The sequence below is a fragment of the Carcharodon carcharias genome, chromosome 19 (genome assembly GCF_017639515.1).
Source record: "Carcharodon carcharias isolate sCarCar2 chromosome 19, sCarCar2.pri, whole genome shotgun sequence".
Classification (NCBI taxonomy): Eukaryota; Metazoa; Chordata; class Chondrichthyes; order Lamniformes; family Lamnidae; genus Carcharodon; species Carcharodon carcharias.
In genome coordinates this window covers 46,363,366-46,383,857 of record NC_054485.1, presented here as the reverse complement: position 1 = coordinate 46,383,857, position 20,492 = coordinate 46,363,366, and the positions used below count along the sequence as shown (strand labels likewise).

General features: G+C 43.5%; 1 protein-coding gene across 1 annotated transcript in view; it reads right to left on the bottom strand.

The window, feature by feature from the left end:
- LOC121291515 (glutamate receptor ionotropic, kainate 3) overlaps positions 1-20,492 on the bottom strand; it is a 558,849-nt gene that overhangs the window by 95,819 nt on the left and 442,538 nt on the right. Inside the window, exon 12 of the mRNA XM_041212818.1 lies at positions 10,922-11,040. Within this exon, the coding sequence (XP_041068752.1) occupies positions 10,922-11,040 (119 nt within the window). The remainder of the gene's footprint in view (positions 1-10,921; positions 11,041-20,492) is intronic.

Genomic DNA, 20,492 nt, shown 5'->3' with positions numbered 1-20,492 from the left:
GTGTTTCTTCTTCCAAAAGGTACACAGAGCGAGCTCTGTGATCAGCAGCCTGAAGGAAGAAGACGGCTCAGTAAAGTCATCACAGTCTGACATTTTGAGGATCAGCAAAACCTTTATGCCGGATTGTATAACGTGAAGCCCACAGACAGCACGGCCTCCCAGTCCTTCCTGTCCTCTATCACGGAGGTCTTAGACAGCAGTACACGGAAGAGCCTGGACAAACTGCTAACTCATGATGAACTGACTAAGGCCCTTGAGTCCTTCGAGAAGAGTAAAACTCCCAGAAGCGACGGCTTCCCGGCTGAGCTGTATTCGGTTCGGTGGGACTGGATCAGCCCAGACCTGTTTGAAGTGTACGAGAGTATGCTCCTGGCCGGCAGCATGTCAGAATCCATGAGGAGAGGCATTAGCACCCTCATCTACAAGCACAAGGGGGAAAGGGAGGAAATTAGAAATTGGCCTCCCATTTCACTGTTGAACGTGGACTATAAGATTCTGTCCAAGGTCATCGCCAATCGGGTCAAGTCCACTCTGGAATTGGTGATCCACCCTGACCAGACCTGCGCTGTGCCTGGCAGGAAGATCTCTGACAGCCCCGTGTTACTCAGGGATACGATTGCCTATGGGCAGGATAGGGGTGTGGACACCTGCATCATTAGCCTGGATCAGGAGAAGGCCTTTGACAGAATATTGCACACCTACATGGTGTATGTGCTCTCCAAAATGGAGTTTGGAGATGGAATTCGCAATTGGATCCAACTGCTCTACACTAACATCAATGGCTGAGTCTCAATCAATGGGTGGGGATCAGATAGCTTTCCTATTAAATCTGGAGTCAGGCAATGCTGCCCTCTCTCCCCTGTCCTGTTTGTGTGTTGCATAGAACTCTTTGCTGAGTCCATCAGGAAGGACCCAGGTATAAGAGTGACAATCCCAGGCATTGGAGGCACTCAGGTCAAAGGCTCCCTGTACATGGACAATGTCGCAGTCTTCTGCTCAGATCCGCTGTCAGTGCGCAGACTGATCCACATCTGCAACCAGTTCGAACTGGCCTCAGGAGCCAAGGTAAACCATGGGAAGAGCGAGGCCAGGTTCTTTGGAAACTGGGCTGACCGATCATTTGTCCCCTTCACCGTCAGGGTTGACGGCCTGAAGGTGCTGGGGATATGGTTCGGAGGGACCGAGGCATGCGTTAGAAACTGGAAGGAGCGAGTGTCTATGGTGCAAAGAAAACTCGGCATGTGGGAGCGACGCCCCCTCTCCATTGCAGGTTAGAGCCTGGTCATCAGGTGTGGGGCACTCTCGCTGTTGCTGTACGTGGACACAGGTCTGGCCCATTCCAGACTCCTGCACGATGACAATCATCCAAACCATCTTTCACTTTATCTAGAGGTCGAAAATGGATCGTGTTTGCAGGGACGCAATGTACAAGCCTCTAGATAAGGGGGGAAAAAACGTGCTCAACATCACTCTCATACTGATGGCCACCTTTGTGTGTGGCTGCATCAAGCTGTGCGTAGACCCTCGGGACGCAAACACCAAGTGTCACTACGTGCTGAGGTTCTAACTGTCCCCGGTGTTGCGAAGGATGGGTCTGGCCACGCTGCCGTGGAACGCTCCAAGTAACTGGACTGTGCCGTACCACCTGTCCCTCGTGGAAAAATTTATGCAGAGAAACACCTTTGACCACAAGTCCTTCAGGCAGTGGTCGGCACGTAAAGTCTTAGAGGCCCTGCAGGAAAAGGAGAGGGTGGGTCCTGTGGGATGGTTCCCCGAGCAGACTGTCAAAGTCATTTGCCAGAATGCCTCATCGCCAGAACTTTCCAACAAGCACCAAGACATAGCTTGGCTGTTGGTAAGAAAGGCCTTCCCCGTCAGATCCTTCCAACATGCCAGGAGTCTCACCCCCTCTGCACGTTGCCCTTGAGGTGGCTGTGGTGGGGAAGAGACTGTTGTTCACCTCCTTGTGGATTGTGCCTTTGCAAAGAAGGTCTGGAGAGAGATGCAGTGGTTTCTGTCGAGGTTCATCCCGAGCAGTTCTGTGATACAGGGCTCTGTGCTCGACGGGCTGTTCCCAGGGACACACACCGAGACAAACATCAACTGCAGCTGGAGGATCATCAACCCAGTGAAAGATGCTCTTTGGTCTGCCCGAAACTTGTTGGTCTTCCAATGCAAAGAGTTGTCCCGGACCGAGTGTTGCAGACTGGCACATTCCAAAGTCCAGGACTACATGCTGAGAGACACACTAAAGCTTGGGGCAGCTGCCGCAAAGGCGTAATGGGGAAAGGTAATTGTCTAAGACCTTTCTGCCATAGTACACCGAGGGGCTGTGAACTGTTGAGAGCCCCTCGGGCTGTACAGCTCACAAAGAATGTATGCATTGAATACTAATTGTATTATAATTGTATTGAAGCACCTCAGAGTGCAACATGATGTATGTTGATAACTCCAATACCATTGTCTGATTGTCTGTAATGACCATATTGAAATTATTGTAATATTCATTGATTGTATTGATGCACCTCGTGATCCATGTGTAAAAGTTGAAGCTGATTTTACTTTTTGTGTTGGCGATTTTGAAATGTTTTGTAATGTTCTTCCAGATATTTTATGAATAAAATATATTTTTTTTAAAAAAAGACAGGTTGCCTTTCTCACAGCTAAACATAGTAAATCCTGCAAATTTACATTGGGTGTACATGAGATACTTGTGTTGAGAACAATGGAGCAAGCACACTTCCAGGGCTAATGTACGTGTACCTTTAGATGCACACAAGGGACAATGTATTATCGGGATGAAAATGCTAGAACAGCCACAAACCTGGATAGGTGAGTGCCATCAGGATTGGAGGAGATGAAAAATTGGGAAAAGAAGAATTATGACATTGCACAGCACTTCAACTGATTTTCTAGGGCTATAAAAAAGGCAAAAGTAGGTTAAAATTCTTTCACTTCCCCTAGTTTAAAACTCACTACTCCATCACTTACGAAGATGGAAGTATCACATCTGACTGTTGACCATCACGCATCCACTATTTGCATAGCACAGAACGCTAAATAAGCGATGAGCTTGTGTGTATTTAACTACACCACTTTCAGGCGATTAACGATAGCTGATGAATATATAATTAGAACTTGAAAGAATCCCGCAGGAAGTCAAGATTTCAAGGTAGCCCTGTTTTTTTTTATTAGAGAAAAGAGCACACAGCAGCAATGGTTTACCTCCATAATTCATTAAAATACATTCTGCATCCATCAAGTGCATTAATTTGGAGACAATAGTTCAAGTATCCATTCTCAGATATAACAGGAATCTGTATTATGCACACTGGCTGACCACAAGCCAACGTGCATGTGTTTGAAAATATTTTAATTTGTCTTGCTAAGAAAATCAATCGAGAATTGACAGCTGATTTGAAATGCTGTAATGCTTTTATCACATGAAGATAGATCATATGAAATTACTATTCGAAGAAGGAATCTGAGGTTACATTCTCATATATCTCTGCGGAGTGCTGACATATTTTAAGTACGAGGTTTCTATTGGAGTTTTCATCACAGAACTATTTTTTTCAATATCGTTCCAAAAAAGAAAAATTGAAGGATTGAAATACTGAATGTTAATGGAAGAATTATGGTTTGGTTGTGCAACACATGGAAATTGATTTCTTTTCAAAGACCAGATTTCTTTTCTCTGCTCTTCAGAAATAACGTGAATAATTGGAACACAATTTTGGTTCCATATCATGCACAAAATCATTGGACAACAAAGCACACTTAGAACAGTATGTGCTGGGGGCAAAGGGAACAATGTGTTGATGCGGCTCTCTAACTTTACCATTATGTAGAACATAAGTATGGACTCGAAACGTCAACTGTATCCCTCTCCGCAGATGCTGTCAGACCTGCTGAGTTTTTCCAGGTATTTTTGATTTTGTTCTAGATTTCCAGCATCCGCAGTATTTTGCTTTTACCATTATGTATTTGGGTCCAGCTTTGAGTTTAACCAGACCAATGGTGGTTTTATGACACTGTACCTGTTGTCTATATGCCAATCATGGAATCAGAAGTTGTGATTCAAGCCCCATTTCACCTGATAAGCCATTACAGGAATGAGGAAGCGCTGAACTGCCGAAGGTGATATCTTTTCGATGAGGTATTAAGGCAAAGCCCTTTCCGCCCACTTGAGTGGATGTTAAACACCCCACAGCACTATTTGAGAAGGGAATGGCCAACATTTTCTGCCAAACAGAACACCTGGTCATTTATCTCATTGCTGTTTGTGGGACCTTGTAAAACCTCTGTGGCAATTAGCTGTAGTCCACAAAGAACCCTTCGCATCTCTCTCCATTAGAGAAGGATGATTGGTTATATAGCTTGAGGGACACCACTCTGTATGGGTCAAGGTAAGGAGCCAAGGTTTCATTAACTACAAAAGTGAGAATGGGGATTGAACCTTTGCTGTTGGTGTCATTGTACACTACTCTTTAGCCATCAAGCCAACTGAGCTAACCAGCACCATGATATACTACATTATAATGGTGAATACACTTTCAACTTCATTTGCTGGAAAATGCTTTGGGACTTGCTGAAGCCATGAAAGATGCCATAGAAATGCGAACCATCCTTTCATGAGTTTGGGCACTGACAATCCGCTTAACAAAAGGCAAGGTCCACAGCACATGCCTGTCTGTAACCTTCTCTCAGTTGGTAGTACATTTTGCATTCAATGATGGTACAAAGCTATTTGGGCCTGGGAAGTTAAAATGTTGTGCAGCTGCAGTCATGCTGTCTGTGTATGGTTGGGGTACATTAATAGAGCAGAGTAAAGCACTTATTTCTCTTTTCCTCTATTGAAGCAAGGGAGTGAGGGGGATTGGTGCAGTTAGCTCAGTTGATTCGACGACTAAAGTATGGTTCAGAATAAGGGCAACAGTGTTGGTTCAATTCCTGTTTTGGCTGAGGTAGACCTGGGACCCGCGTTCTCAGCCTGCCCCTGAGAGGAGAAGGCAATGGCAAACCATCACTGACAAAAACTGCCAAAGAAATGGTTCAGGATGAACCAACAAGGAGCCAAGTTCCTGTCTTCAGGCAGAGCACATACAATGATGATTGAAACAAGCCATTATCCTGCCCATTTCATATCAGTGCAAGGCCATGTTGGGATGTGCATTAAAACAAAGGGGGCTGTGTAACATGACTGTCAGTTCCTGATCTGTCCACTAATTGCACTGAAGCAAAATGTTGCAAGGCTCCTTCCAGGTTGAAGCTCACACTGGCTAAAGTATAATTTCAGCCTTGTGCAAAGCCACTTTTTGAAAGAACCCAGGATATCTAGGACACTTTGGGCTAACCTTTCCCCAAAACAGGTGAGCTGGGGTTGAGTCAGAAATTAAAATTAAAAAATATCCAAAACAGGGAGGGAACCCAACACAAACTCATCCACTTTCAGTTTGAATGGAGGTGGGATGAGGGTTGGGTGACCCTAATCCACTTGGAGGAGCCAAGTTAATCATTTAAATATTATAATGGGGCTTCCCAGTTTCATTTTTAACTCATGTTGGCAGTGTTTCCCAGGCCCCAGGAAACCCAGCAGCTGAAAGGAGGAGGGAAGGGCTGAATCCATGAGGTAGGAGCACTGCTTATGGGCTAGGAGGAATGGGAGTATTTCCTCCAGGCCCAAATTACTCAGTGAAACCTGCATCCCCATCTCACCACCAGCACAATGTCTGCTCTCTCCCACCATCAACCACTATCAGCACACCCCGACCACCATCAGCTACCTCCTGACAATATATGCCCCCCTGACCAGCAATGGATACCTTCCACTGACCACCATCTACCAACACTCCCAACCCCCGCAATCTTTCCCACCTTCCTCATTCAAATGCCCTGCTCTCAGCCCAGCCCAGCTCTGGCCTCATGCTGCAGAATTGCCCACACGGCAAGCAGTTGAGCTAAAAAATGCAGGGCGTATGTGGGAAGTCTATGCATTTGTTTTCCAACCTCAAAGCAAGCCCCCCAAAGGGAATGCGCCTCCGAGCTAAAAACCAGGCCTTTATTTTTCATTCTTCTTGTGGTTATTTGAAGCAGACACTCTTGCTCAAGCTCACTTCATGTCAACAACCAGCTTGCCAGGAACTGTAGCGCTGCAAGTTGCATGTGCCCAAAGAGGCACTCACAGAGCTCCACTTTCATTGAGGTCAATGCCACCTGTCATCAGGTCTGAAGACTGCATGATACATTTCACAGATACCTGCTAACCATAGATGCATTGTAACTGCAACCTGACCTCTGGTACACTTGGCCTGTAAGTGCCTAATGCTGGCACGGAGTAGAAAACGCTGAAGTATTCAATTCCCCAGTACAAGCATTCCTTGCATCACAGGTACAAAACTTCACCAACATGGTCTTCAAAACCTGCTTTAAATCTTTGCGTCTTTTGAAGACCTGTTGTTGTTCCTCTTCAAAAGGCGAGGTCAGGGAGAGCGAGATTCAGAATTCTTCAACCTTCAAATACTTACATATTCTACCGGGGAGCCCATATTCGCACAGTGTCCCTGAAAATGGGCTCCATCAGCTTGATTAATAATTCGATCCAGAAGTCACAACAGCAAGGCACTCCTGTGTAAACAGTTTAGTCTGAATTGAAGTGTCCAATTCTGGGCACGGCATTTTAAGAAGGATGTGAATTAAAGGCTTTGGAGGGAGTGTAAAAAAGATTTACGAGAATGGCTCCAGGAATGAGGGATGTCAGTCACATGGATAGAATTTGAGAAGCTGGGGTTGCTTTCCTTAGAGTAGGGTCACGGGAGATTTGACAGAGGTGTTCAAAATCATGAGGAGCCTGGACATAGTAGAGAGAGAGAAACTCTTCCCATTGGTGGAAGGGTCAAGGGGGCAGTGATTTAAAGTGATTTGCAAAAGGACCAAAGGCGACATGAGGAAAAACATTTTTTACTCAGTGAGCACGATCTGGAATTCATTGCCTGAAAGGGTGGTGGAAACAAATTCAATCATGGACTTCAAAGAGAACAACTACCTTAGACTAGCTAAAACGTTCTTGCAGAGAGCTGTGTGGCCTCGACAGGCTGAATGGCCTCCTCCTCTGCCGTAGCCATTCTATGTCTCTATGATCGGCATGTAATGTCTTAGAGGCCCTGCGGGAAAAGGAGATGATGGATCCTTTCGGTTGGTTCCCCGAGCAGACTGTCAAAGTCATTTGGCAGAGTGCCTCATCGCCAGAACTTTCCAACAAGCACCAAGATGTAGCTTGGCTGGTGGTGAGAAAGGGCCTCCCCGTCAGATCCTTCTGGAGTCTCAATTCAGGAGTCTCACCCCCTCCGCATGTTGCTTTGAGGTGGCTGTGGTGGGGAAGAGACTGTTGTTCACCTCCTTGTGGAATGTGTCTTTGCAAAGAAGGTCTGGAGAGAGAGATGCAGTGGTTTTTGTCGAGGTTCATCCCGAGCAGTTCTGTGACACAGGGCTCTGTGCTTGGCAGGCTGTTCCCAGGTACACACACCGAGACAAACATCAACTGCAGCTGGAGGATCATCAACTCGGTGAAAGACGCTCTTTGGTCTGCCTGCAACCTGTTGGTCTTCCAGTGCAAAGAGTTGTCCCCGACCGAGTGTTGCAGACATTCCAAGGTCCAGGACTACGTGCTGAGGGACGCAGTAAAGCTTGGAGCAGCTGCCGCAAAGGCATAATGGGGAAAGGTCACTGTCTAAGATCTTTCTGCCATAGTGCACCGAGGGGCTGGGAAACGTATAGAAACGTCAGGCTGTACGGCTCATAATAAACGTTTGCATTGAATACTAATTGTATTATAATTGTATTGAAGCACCCTAGAGTGCAACATAATGTATGTTGATAACTCCAATACCATTGCACTGTCTGACTGTCTGTAATGACCATATTTAAATGACTGTAATATTCATTGATTGTATTGAAGCACCTTGTGATCTATGTGTAAAAGTTGAAAATGATTGCACTTTTTGTGATGGCAATTTAGAAATGTGTTGTAACGTTCTTTCAGATATTTTATGAATAAAGTATATTTTTAAAAAAAAAAAGCATGCAAGGCAAATCAGCAATGGAGTGATTTTTTTTAGCCTGAATCTGCCTTGATATTGTTAATCTGGTAGCATGGGACACCTGCAGTCAATGGCCAGTGAAAATAAAATTGCTCAATATCTCCAGATCAGTGGCTCAATACACTGAGTTATTCTTCAGTCTCGGTGCCTGTCATTATTTTAACCGGAACTAGTAAATATGCTGCGCCAATGGGACAGACTCTCCTCCATTCAATCACATCATGACGTGAGCACTTTGCATCCTAGGGCACTAGTTAATGATGCGAAGATGTGAGGATGCATCTTGCACATGGACACAAGGCAATTTAACTCTTAGGGCAAATTTAATGCCATCTTTCATGGGGGCTTTAGTGGCTGGGGGCATTAATCAGGTGGGAGGATGGCGCATAGAGACCCCGCTGCCTTCTCACCTCTGCCTCGATTAAGCCTGTGGTAAGAAGGCCCTTGGCCAGCCTTCCCACCCCACCACCAATTGATGCCCTTAAGTGTGTAACAAATGCCCATTTAAAAGCCTCTGGTATTCACTCAGCAGTGGGTGGACAAGTTGACATGTAGGAAGCCTGAAAAGCAAACCCTGTTGGGGTTTCTTGCGGGCTTCCAAGGGTTGGGGGGATGAGGAACTGGTCCTTTATTCAAAAACACTCAGTGCCTGTTTGAGGGACCAAGCATTGGGAAGGGATGGGGTGGCCTGCTAAAAGCCACCGTTCTGCCCTTCCAGCTGACCCTGCCTCACCACCCCGCCCCCGTCATCACCCACCTGTGGCCTGGGTCCCTCAAGTAAGTCCATTGCTGGGACCAGCCACTGCCTCCCCAGTGGCGCTGCAGAACAATGAAGAGCTGCTAGCCTCTGATTGGCCAGCAGCACCTGGTGGCAGGCTTCCAATGCCACCCCCCGCCCCCCCCCCCACCATTGCCTAGTTAAGTTTGTGGCAGTAGAGGTTGCTTGACTGGTTCTTGTAGAAGTTGAGTTTAACCATTCCTTTTCCTGATGCTGTGATAATTCGCCACCATTCCACAATCCACACTCCAATTGTAGAACTCCACTGCTACCCTGACTAAGGTGAACAAACTCAGCACAGACCAGAGTTAGAATATCTGATCAGCATTCCGCACACACATCTAGACATCTTAGCCCTGGCTCTGGTTTACTACTACCAGCCTGATATGTTCACTACCAATCTTCTACATGAATAATGGCTATTCTTGTAAGATACTCAAAGGTACCCAACACCTATAGAACTATACCCAAGAAATAAGTCCAATGAGTTGGGAAAGGGAGGGGAAAATTTTGTGACATTAGGAAATCCCTCATTTCAAATTTGAAAAATAAATTGTTGCAATTTTGAATTTTGAAGCTTCTGTGGAGGAAATACCAGAAACATAACTTTGTCTGGCACATATAAACAATGAAAATCTTTGGTTTGTTACATAATAGTACTTATTGTAACTAGTGCTGCTGGCTTGTAATTTTCAAATTGTCAGGGAGGAACCATCCCATATGTATGGGTAGCAAGGAGCAACAGGATGAAAACTGTGTGTTTGTCTTGCACTGTGAATATTCCTATTTAATTTTAAAAGCAATTAGTTTTAAACTGGTACAGAGCCAAATGCAATGATTATCTTCCACCCCACAATGAGTCAATACATGAAATGATAGGAGTTTATTTTGCCATCAGTATTTAACCCCACTCTTGAAATAAATCTGACTTTATTGCAGCTTGATCCTTGGACACAAACACACAACAATCACATGTCTGAATATTATGTCAGAGGGGTGTCAGTAATTTTTGATGAAAGAAAGTCAGTGAGGTAGCTCATTTAAGTGTGTATTTTCCTATGTGCTTGGAAATGGGTCGGGACAGGTTGGCTTCGGAGGAAAGTAGGCTAGCATTGAACAGCAACAAAATCAGCAACTTGCATTCATATAGCACCTTTAGAATAGTAAAATGTCCCAAGGCACTTCACAGAACATTATCAAACAAAATTTCAACAGTGGAGGTACGGGGATGCTGTTAGACTGAATTACTTCGGAGGAGAAGGCAGTGCGTCATAGAATTGTACAGCACAGAAGTGGGCCATTTAGTCCCTCATGCCTGTCCCAGCTTTTTGAAGCTATATATGCAGAGTTTCCTTCTTTGCTATGGTGTAATAAAGTTTCTGTGTATATAGTTTGTGGAAGGAATGGGCTGGATGAGATGAAGGACCTTTTCTTTTTCCATGCTCTCCTAAGTTAGGAACATAGGAGCAGGAGTAGGCCGTGTGGCCTGTTGAGCCTACTCCACCATTCAGTTAGATCATTGCTGATCATCTATCTCAACAGCATTTTCCCATATTCTCCTCCTGTCCTTTGAGGTCATTAGCACCCAGAAATATATCGATTTCTGTCTTGAACATGCTCAATGGCTGAGCTCCCACAGCCCTCTGGGGCGGTAGAGAATTCCAAAGACTCACCACCCTCTCAGTGAAGAAATTCCTCCTCAACTCAGTCTTAACTGGCCTGTCCCTTATTCTGAGAGTGTGTTCTCACATAAAGCAGAAATTTATCTTCATTGGTTTGTTTGCATTGACACAAGATCCAATGGTTTGAGTGCTCAAGGTTGTGATATCCTGGTTTCCAGTAGCAGTTGCTTTGTTGGTCATGAGCCTGATTCATTAGCTGAAAGTTCCAGACTTTAGGCACTTCAACCTCATGGAGCGCTTTCTACTTAACGTTGAGATGCTTTGCTATAAATTCTGACTCATAAGAAGCAAAGGACCAGTGGAAGTCCCTCTCATTTCAGGGGACAGGGTGGGGAAGAAAGAATGAGTGAAAAATACCTCACCTTGCTGCATGAGAGCTCCCACTCCAAACCAGAAGCTATTCAAGAGGGTGAAGTTGTTTTCCACAACATCCGATCCAGGGTTACACGGATGAGCATCATACCATTCATAGGGGCTGAACCTGTAAAGAGAATGCAAAAGAGTAAATAAGCAATGAAGAGGAAAACTGCAAGCATGGAAACCTGAATGAAAACAGAAAATGCTGGAAGTTCTGAGCAGGTTAGTCAATATCTGAGAGAAAAGACAGTTTCCTGTTTTGGTGGAGACTCTTTTTTTTTACTTTTGTGAAAATGAAAGGATTTGTATATCCATAAATGACCCATAAGTAGTTTACCTATGAGAAGAAACTTTCATAGTACTACAAGTAATTTACAGGACAGAAACAGGACATTTGACCCAACTTGTCGAGGCTGGTGTTTGTGTTCCACTCAAGCCTCCCACCTTCTTGATCTAATCCTATCCCCATCTACTTCCATTCTTTTCTCTCTCATGTACTTACCAAGTTTCCCCTCCTATGCATCTCTGATATTCACCTCAACCACTTTATGTGGTAAAAAGTTCCACATTCTAACCACACGCTAGTGACAGAAGGTGTGTTGTAGGACACTGGGCAATAATATGTGTGCTTTTATGATATTACTATTAGATCATCCTCGGTGTTGTTGTCTTCAAAACTTCAAAGATTTACAGTAAGCAATAAATGAAATTGTATTTTAGCAATCCATCATTCCTTTCTTTTCACTAGAATTTCCAGAATCAAATTCCATATCATTGTCTACTTTTCAGTTTTAAAAACACGTCAGTCAGTGATTATGATTGTGTTATTATTTCCTTCTGCCTAGGAACTTGACGTATTGTTAATTGTTTTTAGACTCTGAGATACATAGAATAATGTTGAGTTTGGGTATATTGTGGAGTAAAAACCTGTAGTTTGACCAAACTGAGGAATTCCTGGCATCTGTCAGAGCTGAGTTGGTAGAAAAATCTGTAGGAAGGCTGTGAGAAGGTTCTTGCAGTCAAAAAGCACTGGGTGGTAAAGTGAGGGGACAGCCTCTGACATCTTGTCACTAGTTTTCCTTTAGTGTCTCTGGAACAGTAAACAAATTGCATGAATGAAAACCCAGAGCATGTATATATATTTAGCTATGGCCAGAATCTTCAGGGACAGGGCCGATGTGTAAAATGATGTGCAGTGACTTTGGGTGTGCGTCCCAATGTCACCGCGCGTCATTTAGATTTTCAGTTTGGTGGGCGTGCACCCGAGTTGGATGTGCATCCGCTGAACTGTTAAAGGCCTATTAAGGCCATTTAAGTATCAATTAAAACAATAAACTGAGCTGCCCATCCAACCTTAAGGTTGAGGGGCAGGCGAAGAGCCCAGGCGGCCTTCGCATTTATCATGAAACCTCATCCACGGGCAGGATGAGGTTTCATGAAGGTATTTAAAGTTTTACAAAAATTTTTAACAACATCCATAGACATGTCCCAGCTCATGTGACAACTCTGTGCCTCAGGGAGATTTCTGCACTCTTTCGCACGCATGCGCGAAAGAGCGCACTCCCCGACTCAGCCTACTCTCGCCACCCGCACGGGGAGTGCTCAGCGCTTTCGGGTGCACATCACACTGGGTGGGCCGTAATTGGCTCACCCGCGCAAAATGGCAGCGCCCAGCCGATCACGGGTGGCAATCAGCTGCACGCTCGCCCATGCCCGCTCCCGCCCAACCCCCCCCTGACGGGGAGAAAATTCTCCTCTATATGTTTGAAAAATGCTCGTTTGTCCACTTCTTGTCCAATAAACATCTGGCATCCACCAACAGGAACGTGTAAATTAGTGTAAGTATTTATTTAAATTTTATATTCTCCCTTACTTTGAACCCAGCATGCTAAACAGATGGGACAAAGTGCCTGGATAAAGAATTCCTCACTCCTGAGACATGAAAAGCTTCATAAATGTAACTATATACATCACTGCCTTCCTGAAATGAGCAAACTTTGTGTGTCACACATGCAACTTATTGGCTCACATTCAAATCCCCACTATTCATATTAATTGCACTTGATTTGGTACAAACACATTTAATTACTGTATTTCAGGTTTATTAACTATAATTTGTGAATACCTTGGAAAGGTAAAGATAACAAAATATTTGTTGATTTTTTAAAAATCTATAATTATTTTCCTCATCCTGCTGACTGTAGGCTTGAAATCAGGCCTCTAACATGATAATATTAAGAAAATTATACATTTCATAATATGTAAGCACTGTCCCTTGAGAGAACTGTATCATTAGTTAAGTCTAAAGGAAGGTTCTGTACAAACTGTCAGAATTACAAGGTAATTCTTTGAGCAGAATTCTTTTGGAACTGAACGTATTATTTTCACATATACCGATAGGATGAAAACGTGAAAATTAGTGTAAGTATTTATTTACATTTTATATTCTCCCTTACTTTGAACCCTGCATGCTAAACAGATGGGACAAAGTGCCTGGATAAAGAGTTCCTCACTTTTGAGACATGAAAGTCTTCCTGATATGAGCAAAATGCCTTTAACTTTTGTTCCTTGATTTATAAAACTGCAGCTCAAAATGACTTATTTTTTCATTCACTTGGAATATCCAGTTTGCAAACTTATTCACATACTCTACAGAAATGTTCTCTCCTGATCCATGGAAAATTGTTTTGTGTACAACTTGGCAACCCCCTAAAGCAAGCCTATGCATCCTGGGCTTTTAACACGTGGGAATCTTCATTCAAGAAAACAGTAAGGCGTATCACAGATGGAGCACTATGATCATGGCGTGGGAAACATGGCTTCATTTGTGACAAATAATGTGAACAACCAACTTAGCAGTCGCAAAGGATCTTGCCTACAATGAACTATATACTCAGCCACCACATTGAGAATGAGTCTAATCTCACAGGACACTGTTTGTAGGGTTGCCCTTTGCTGAGAGAACTTCACTCTGCATTTATTTCTTGCTATTTGAAGTACACGATGAATAGCCAATTTATTGCTCTTCCTTATTGCTGGCATCCCTCATTCTGATGAGCACAAAAACTGAGCAAATAAAATCCAAGTGTAAGAATCCAATTGCTGGCTGGAAAGCACTTGAATGATTTGTGGAGGACTGTGTGAGACCTGGTTCTGAGCCAAGATTGTGTGTGCAGAGGTGAGAGGGGTGTAGAAGGGAAAAGGAGAGAAGAGAGTCTGGATAATATCCTTGAACCTAATGCTGTAAACAGGAACAATGCAATTTCATCTGAATCACCAAATTCATTACATTGAATTTACAACCCAAAACAGGTCAACCAAGCTATGCCAGTGTTTATGGTCCACACAAGCCTTTTCCCACCCTACTTCATCTAACTCTATCAGCATATCTTTCTATCCCTTTCTTTCTCGTGTACTTATCTATCTTCTCTTTAAGTACATCTATGTTATTTGCCTCAGCTCCTTTGTGTAGCAGTGAGTTCCATATTCTAACTACCCCTGGCATTTCTAGTTCAGTCCTCTTTGCAAAACTGCTCTCCCTTGCTGTTGCAACTCAAGATTTATGAATGTTCACCAATAACACCACTTTCATGTGCATTATGTAACAATAAAATGAAACTTAAAGGTGAATACAGGGAAGAACACTCCAAGCACTCTTGTGTCTCAGTTATTTGTATTATAAAATCTGAATAAAGCCACAATTTGTAATCTTTGAGTGCTTTTTTTTTAATCGTTTATCTCCTTTTTGCCTGATTTGGAGTTTTTTGTAACAAGAAATGCTAAATTGACTCCCAGGATCTAATTGCAGTTGCAAGGTTGCTGTCAGAAACAGGGTGTTTCACTCCATTCACTGTGCACTGTTTGATTGACAGCACTAGGTGGGTATATTGTTAATCCAATGTGACAATTGTGCAACAGAGATGGCAATTTCCCTCCTTTCTGTTTAAGTCTAGGCAGGTATGGGGTAGAGTCTATCAGAACTCGTTGAATTCGGTGAAATGATCTTGATGATGGACAGGGATAAGAAGTAACGGGTTTAGCTTTTTATTTCCCTCCCTGATTTTACAGAGAATGTGCTCATTCAACACTCCCATAAGTAGCAGCACCAAAGCTTAGAAATGTCTTTCAGTGTAATGATTTACAATTCAGCATTACGGATAGCAATGTCAGGAGTATGGTCCAGAGATCATTAAATGCACATTCCCCAGTGCTGGGGAAGAGGTTGGGATGCAAGATGGTGTCCAAGTGCCAGCGCACTCAAATTATGTGGTGAGGAAATTAAATGATGCTCCCCTTTAACCTTGCCTTGATGGAATAGCTATTAAAAAGAAAATAAAAATGCATTTATATAGCCCCTTTCATGGCCACAGGATTCCTCAAAGGACTTTACAGCCAATAGAAATCTAGGCACTGTTATAATGTCAGAAATGCAGCAAGTAATTTGCACACAGCAAGCTCGCACAAACAGCAATGTGACACTGATCAGATAATCTGATTTAGCAATGTTAATTAAGGGATAAATAATGACCAGAACAACAGGGATAACACCCTGCAGTTCTTTTAAATAATGCCATGGAAACTTTTGCATCTGCCTGAGGGGACCTTAGTTTAACATCTCATCTGAAAGATGACATCTCCGTAAGGTACTGCACTGTGAAGAGTTAATGGCTATGTTATTGACACTATGATGATATTAATGATATAAGTGTGACATCAAGGATTAGATGACCAAGAGGCTCCGAGAGAGAAAGACGCAGAATAGTCTGTGTCTTGGAAACCATGTACTTGCTATGAAGTCTTGTCATAGTTCTTAACAATAGTTTCAAGAAAAAGCTATATACCGACTATCTCATGAGCATATGTATAAGCAAAGCCTCATCAAGGTATAGTAAGAAAATGAAATGTGCTAACAGTAAAACCTCATTGAAATACACTAGAGGGTCAGCCTAGATTTTTATGTCCAAGTCTTTGGAGTGGGACTTGGACCACAATCTTCTGATCCAGGTTCCGATCCTGAGTGACACTGACACCTTTGACCATCTTTGCTACCAAACAAAAATGGAGAATTAGTGCTGTTTAATTATATAAAATAATGCAATCTGAAGCATATTCTAAGACAGTGATGTGTTTGTGAATTTGCTTCATCACCTCTTCGTAAGAAAGAACTTGCATTTTTATAGCATCTTATTACCTCTTCATGATGTCCCAAAAGGCTTCATGACTAACTAATTACTTTTGAAGTATAATCACTGGTAACATCTGGCAAACATGGGAGTCAATATGTGCATAGCAAGATCCCACAACAGCATTTCTCAAAATTTGCTTTGTGATATGGCCAGTGCTGGCAAGGCAACATTTATTGTCCATGCCGAGTACTCTGGTAGGGCACAATTTTCAAATTCCATTTACAACTCAGTGATTTTCAAAATCGCTTCAAAAGGCATTGAGAGTCAGCTAAACAATGCTGGAATGATGTGTAGGCAAAGACTAGGTGTGGCAGGTTGCCTTCTTTTGACAGTCCAACATTTTGCATGGTCATGAGATGACTGTCAAATTAACCCTTCTCCAATGATATTGCCTAGGACCAGGAGAACTTGCTGTTACTCTTTGAACAATGCCACAGGGTCTTTAACCTCCACCTGAACTGTGGCCTCTATTTAATAAATCATCTGAAAAATGGTGCAACCAAACTTATACTACTTAAGTGTCAGTCAGATCATGTGCTCAGTTCCTGGTTTGTGGCATTAACCCATCACACATCGTACTGTTTCTGTTAACTATCTCCCTGCCTTGGGATCTGAGCAGTTTAATAGATTAGTGTACGGTGATCTCTGGTTTAGGTAGTTAGATATTTAGATCTGTGCCAGTTGGTTATGTCACACAGCATTGATGTAACTCTAGAAAATGCTGGAAAAATTCAGCAGGTCTGACAGCATCTGTGGAGTTTTTCCAGCATTCTTTGGTTTTATTTCAGATTTCCAGCATCCGCAGTACTTTATTTTTATATTGATATAACTCTGTTGAGGTGAACTGTAATGACTATAATGTGTATCAGGTAAGAAAATGTACCAGTTTTATATTTATTTGTACATGGTATGAAGGGGAGAATTTATAATTCTACTTTGGTCCAATGTGTCTTCTTGGAAAAACTCTGCATTGTGTCATGTGGTGTTGTCAGCTTCAAATAAGAAGAAAAAACCTCAACATTAAATAAACAAACTACAGCAGTGGCAGATGCTATCAACCATGACAAATACTGTAAGTGAATTTCAGTGAGTAATCCAATCTTTGAGTTCAGATAACAAACACAAACAGCCTGTGCTTTTTGCACTTTATGAGCTTCTCTGAATCTCTTGGTTAGGTTAGCACCTTATAATTCATTCACAGGTATCAGCTGTCCCTGGTACAATGCTCAGCCTCAAACTATCATCTTAACAGCTGACTTTGGCATTGAGAGTTGGAACAATCAGATAATTCCAAGATTTGTTAATATTAAGGGACCATTTACACCACACACTAGCATCAGTGTAAAGCAGTTGCCATGGTGAAGAGTCTCACTTAATTGCATTTTTAAGTTAGCCTGCACCTTGACACCTGATTTATACCCTACAGGTTAAGCATCAGTGAGAATACCAATGCACATTTCACTGACGCAAAACTTGGCACCATGGCTATATCCTTCACATTGCACTGCTTCAGTAACATGTAAAAGTGATTGATGAAAGTGCTGGTGAAATCCAGCCCATTTTACAGGTGTGATTGCACAGCAGTGATAGTGCATGGGTATCAGGGCGAACTGTCCATTGGGGGTGTTTCATAATTCTAATCTTTGTGATGTCAGTAAAAGTAGCAGCTCCTGTCAGTTGACTGAATTTACTAAAGCTGTAGGTCTTCTTAATTAGGTTGCACCATTGCTGCTAAAGCCAAGGCTTGGCAGTCTAAGCTGCAATATAAAGCAGTATTAGTCCCACAGTTAAGACCAGGCTCCCCATCAGACTCCCCAACCCCCAACAGGACTCATTAAGAGACAGAACCTGTCTGATTATCTTCTCTTCCCTGCACCCGCCCCCCTCTCCCCTTGCACTGACTAACCCCAGCTCAGAGGTGCCGAACTATAAGTCTACCTAGTGTCCTGGAAGGGACGGATTGGATTGAATTTGGGACCTTGCTAATCTCTATGGTCTAGTTTCACACTGCCTGATGCATTTACCCTCTGACCCCAGTGCATTCATATTTTCTGATTGCTGGTATCATGTCTGCTGAATTTTGCAGTGCAGCTTTCTGCCAGTAGAGCGTTAGAACTCTTGAAATGTAATTCTAAAGTCAATCTGACAGAAAGAGAGATACTGAGCGCTCTAGCTATAAAATAATTTGCTGTCTTCACTAGGCATTAGAATATAGATTCAAAATCAAAATATAGAGTTGTTTTGGAACATCCCCTATAGTGTTTAAGACAAATAAACCGGACGTTACCAGGTATTGGCTGTTTCTTTCTGCTTTCATCTGACTTAGCACAAGGAGTTTGTTAATTGAACAAAGATCACCAGATACCTTAATTGGTCAGTTCACTGCTTCATGTGGTATTGAGCCATACGGGTCAGTGGTGTTCCCTAACCTCTACTGGATTAGCTGATCTCAGCTGAGGCAGAGCTAAGACATTAAACATTGGGGTTGGAGTGTTTGCTGGATAGTGGATGTTATTATTCAAGGTTCTTCAGGCTTTGCTGCCATACAGACCTTATAGCTAAGCATCTTGGTCCTGTAAGTCAGTCTGTTCTTCGTCAAGCCTGTTTTGTTAGTCATCCAAATTTGGTGGCTGCCTTTCCAATGCAGGTTGCCTGTCACTGTAGAATCAAGGCAGCAGGATTTGCTGACTGCTTCCAGAAGTGTGTTGCTGAGTCTGATCACATGAGAGGCATGACACCATGTCCCATAACTACAGTTTTCTTGACACTAATGGTGAGGGAGGACATGACTGAGTCATAGGACAGACTACTCATGAGGGAAAAAAATAAAAACAAAAAACTGCGGATGCCGGAAATCCAAAACAAAAACAGAATTACCTGGAAAAACTCAGCAAGTCCGGCAGCATCGGCGGAGAAGAAAAGAGTTGATGTTTCGAGTCCTCATGACTGAGTGAATATTAGAAGAGGGGTGAAATCTAAGCTGGTTTAAGGTTGGGGGGAGGGGGCGAGAGTCGGGGGGACAGAAGGTCGGGGGGGGTGGTTGTAGGGATAAGCAAGCAGTGATAAGAGCAGATAATCAAAAGATGTCACAGACAAAGAAACAAAGAAGTGTTGAAGGTGGTGATATATATCTAAACAAATGTGCTAATTAAGAATGGATGGCAGGGCACTCAAGGTACAGCTCTAGTGGGGGTGGAGTGGAAAGACTTGCAGGGCATACAATATTTAAAAATAATGGAAATAGGTGGGAAAAGAAAAATTTATATAAATTATTGGAAAAAACAAAAGGAAGGGGGAAGAAACGGAAAGGGGATGGGATGAAGGAGGGAGTTCAAGATCTAAAGTTGTTGAATTCAATATTCAGTCTGGAAAGCTGTAAAGTGCCTACTCGGAAGATGAGGTGCTATTCCTCCAGTTTGCGTTGGGCTTCACTGGAACAATGCAGCAAGCCAAGGACAGACATGTGGGCAAGAGAGCAGGGTGGAGTGTTAAAATGGCAAACGACAGGGAGGTTTGGGTCAGACCGCAGGTGTTCTGCAAAGCGGTCGCCCAGTTTACGTTTGGTCTCTCCAATGAAGAGAAGACCGCATTGGGAGCAACGAATGCAGTAGACTAAGTTGAGGGAAATGCAAGTGAAATGCTGCTTCACTTGAACGGAGTGTTTGGGCCCTTGGACGGTGAGGAGAGAGGAAGTGAAGGGGCAGGTGTTGCATCTTTTGCATGGGCATGGGGAAGTGCCATAGGTAGGTGTTGAGGAGTAGGGGGTGATGGAGGAGTGGACCAGGGTGTCCCGGAGGGAACAATCCCTACGGAATGCTGCCGGGGGGGTGAAGGGAAGATGTGTTTGGTGTAGGCATCATGCTGGAGTTGGCAGAAATGGTGGAGGATGATCCTTTGAATGCGGAGGCTGGTGGGGTGATAAGTGAGGACAAGGGGGACCCTATCATGTTTCTGGGAGGGAGGAGAAGGCGTGAGGGTGGATGCGCGGGAGATGGGCCCGATACGGTTGAGGGCCCTGTCAACGACCATGGGTGGAAAACCTCGGTTAAGGAAGAAGGAGGACATGTCAGAGGAACTGTTTTTGAAAGTAGCATCATCAGAACATATGCGACGGAGGTGAAGGAACTGAGAGAATGGGATGGAGTCCTTACAGGAAGCGGGGTGTGAGGAGCTGTAGTCGAGGTAGCTGTGGGAGTCGGTAGGCTTGTAATGGATATTGGTGGACAGTCTATCACCAGAAATTGAGACACAGAGGTCAAGGAAGCGAAGGGAAGTGTTAGAGATGGACCATGTGAAAATGATGGAGGGGTGGAGATTGGAAGCAAAAGTAATAAATTTTTCCAAGTCCCGACGAGAGCATGAAGCAGCACCAAAGTAATCATCGATGTAC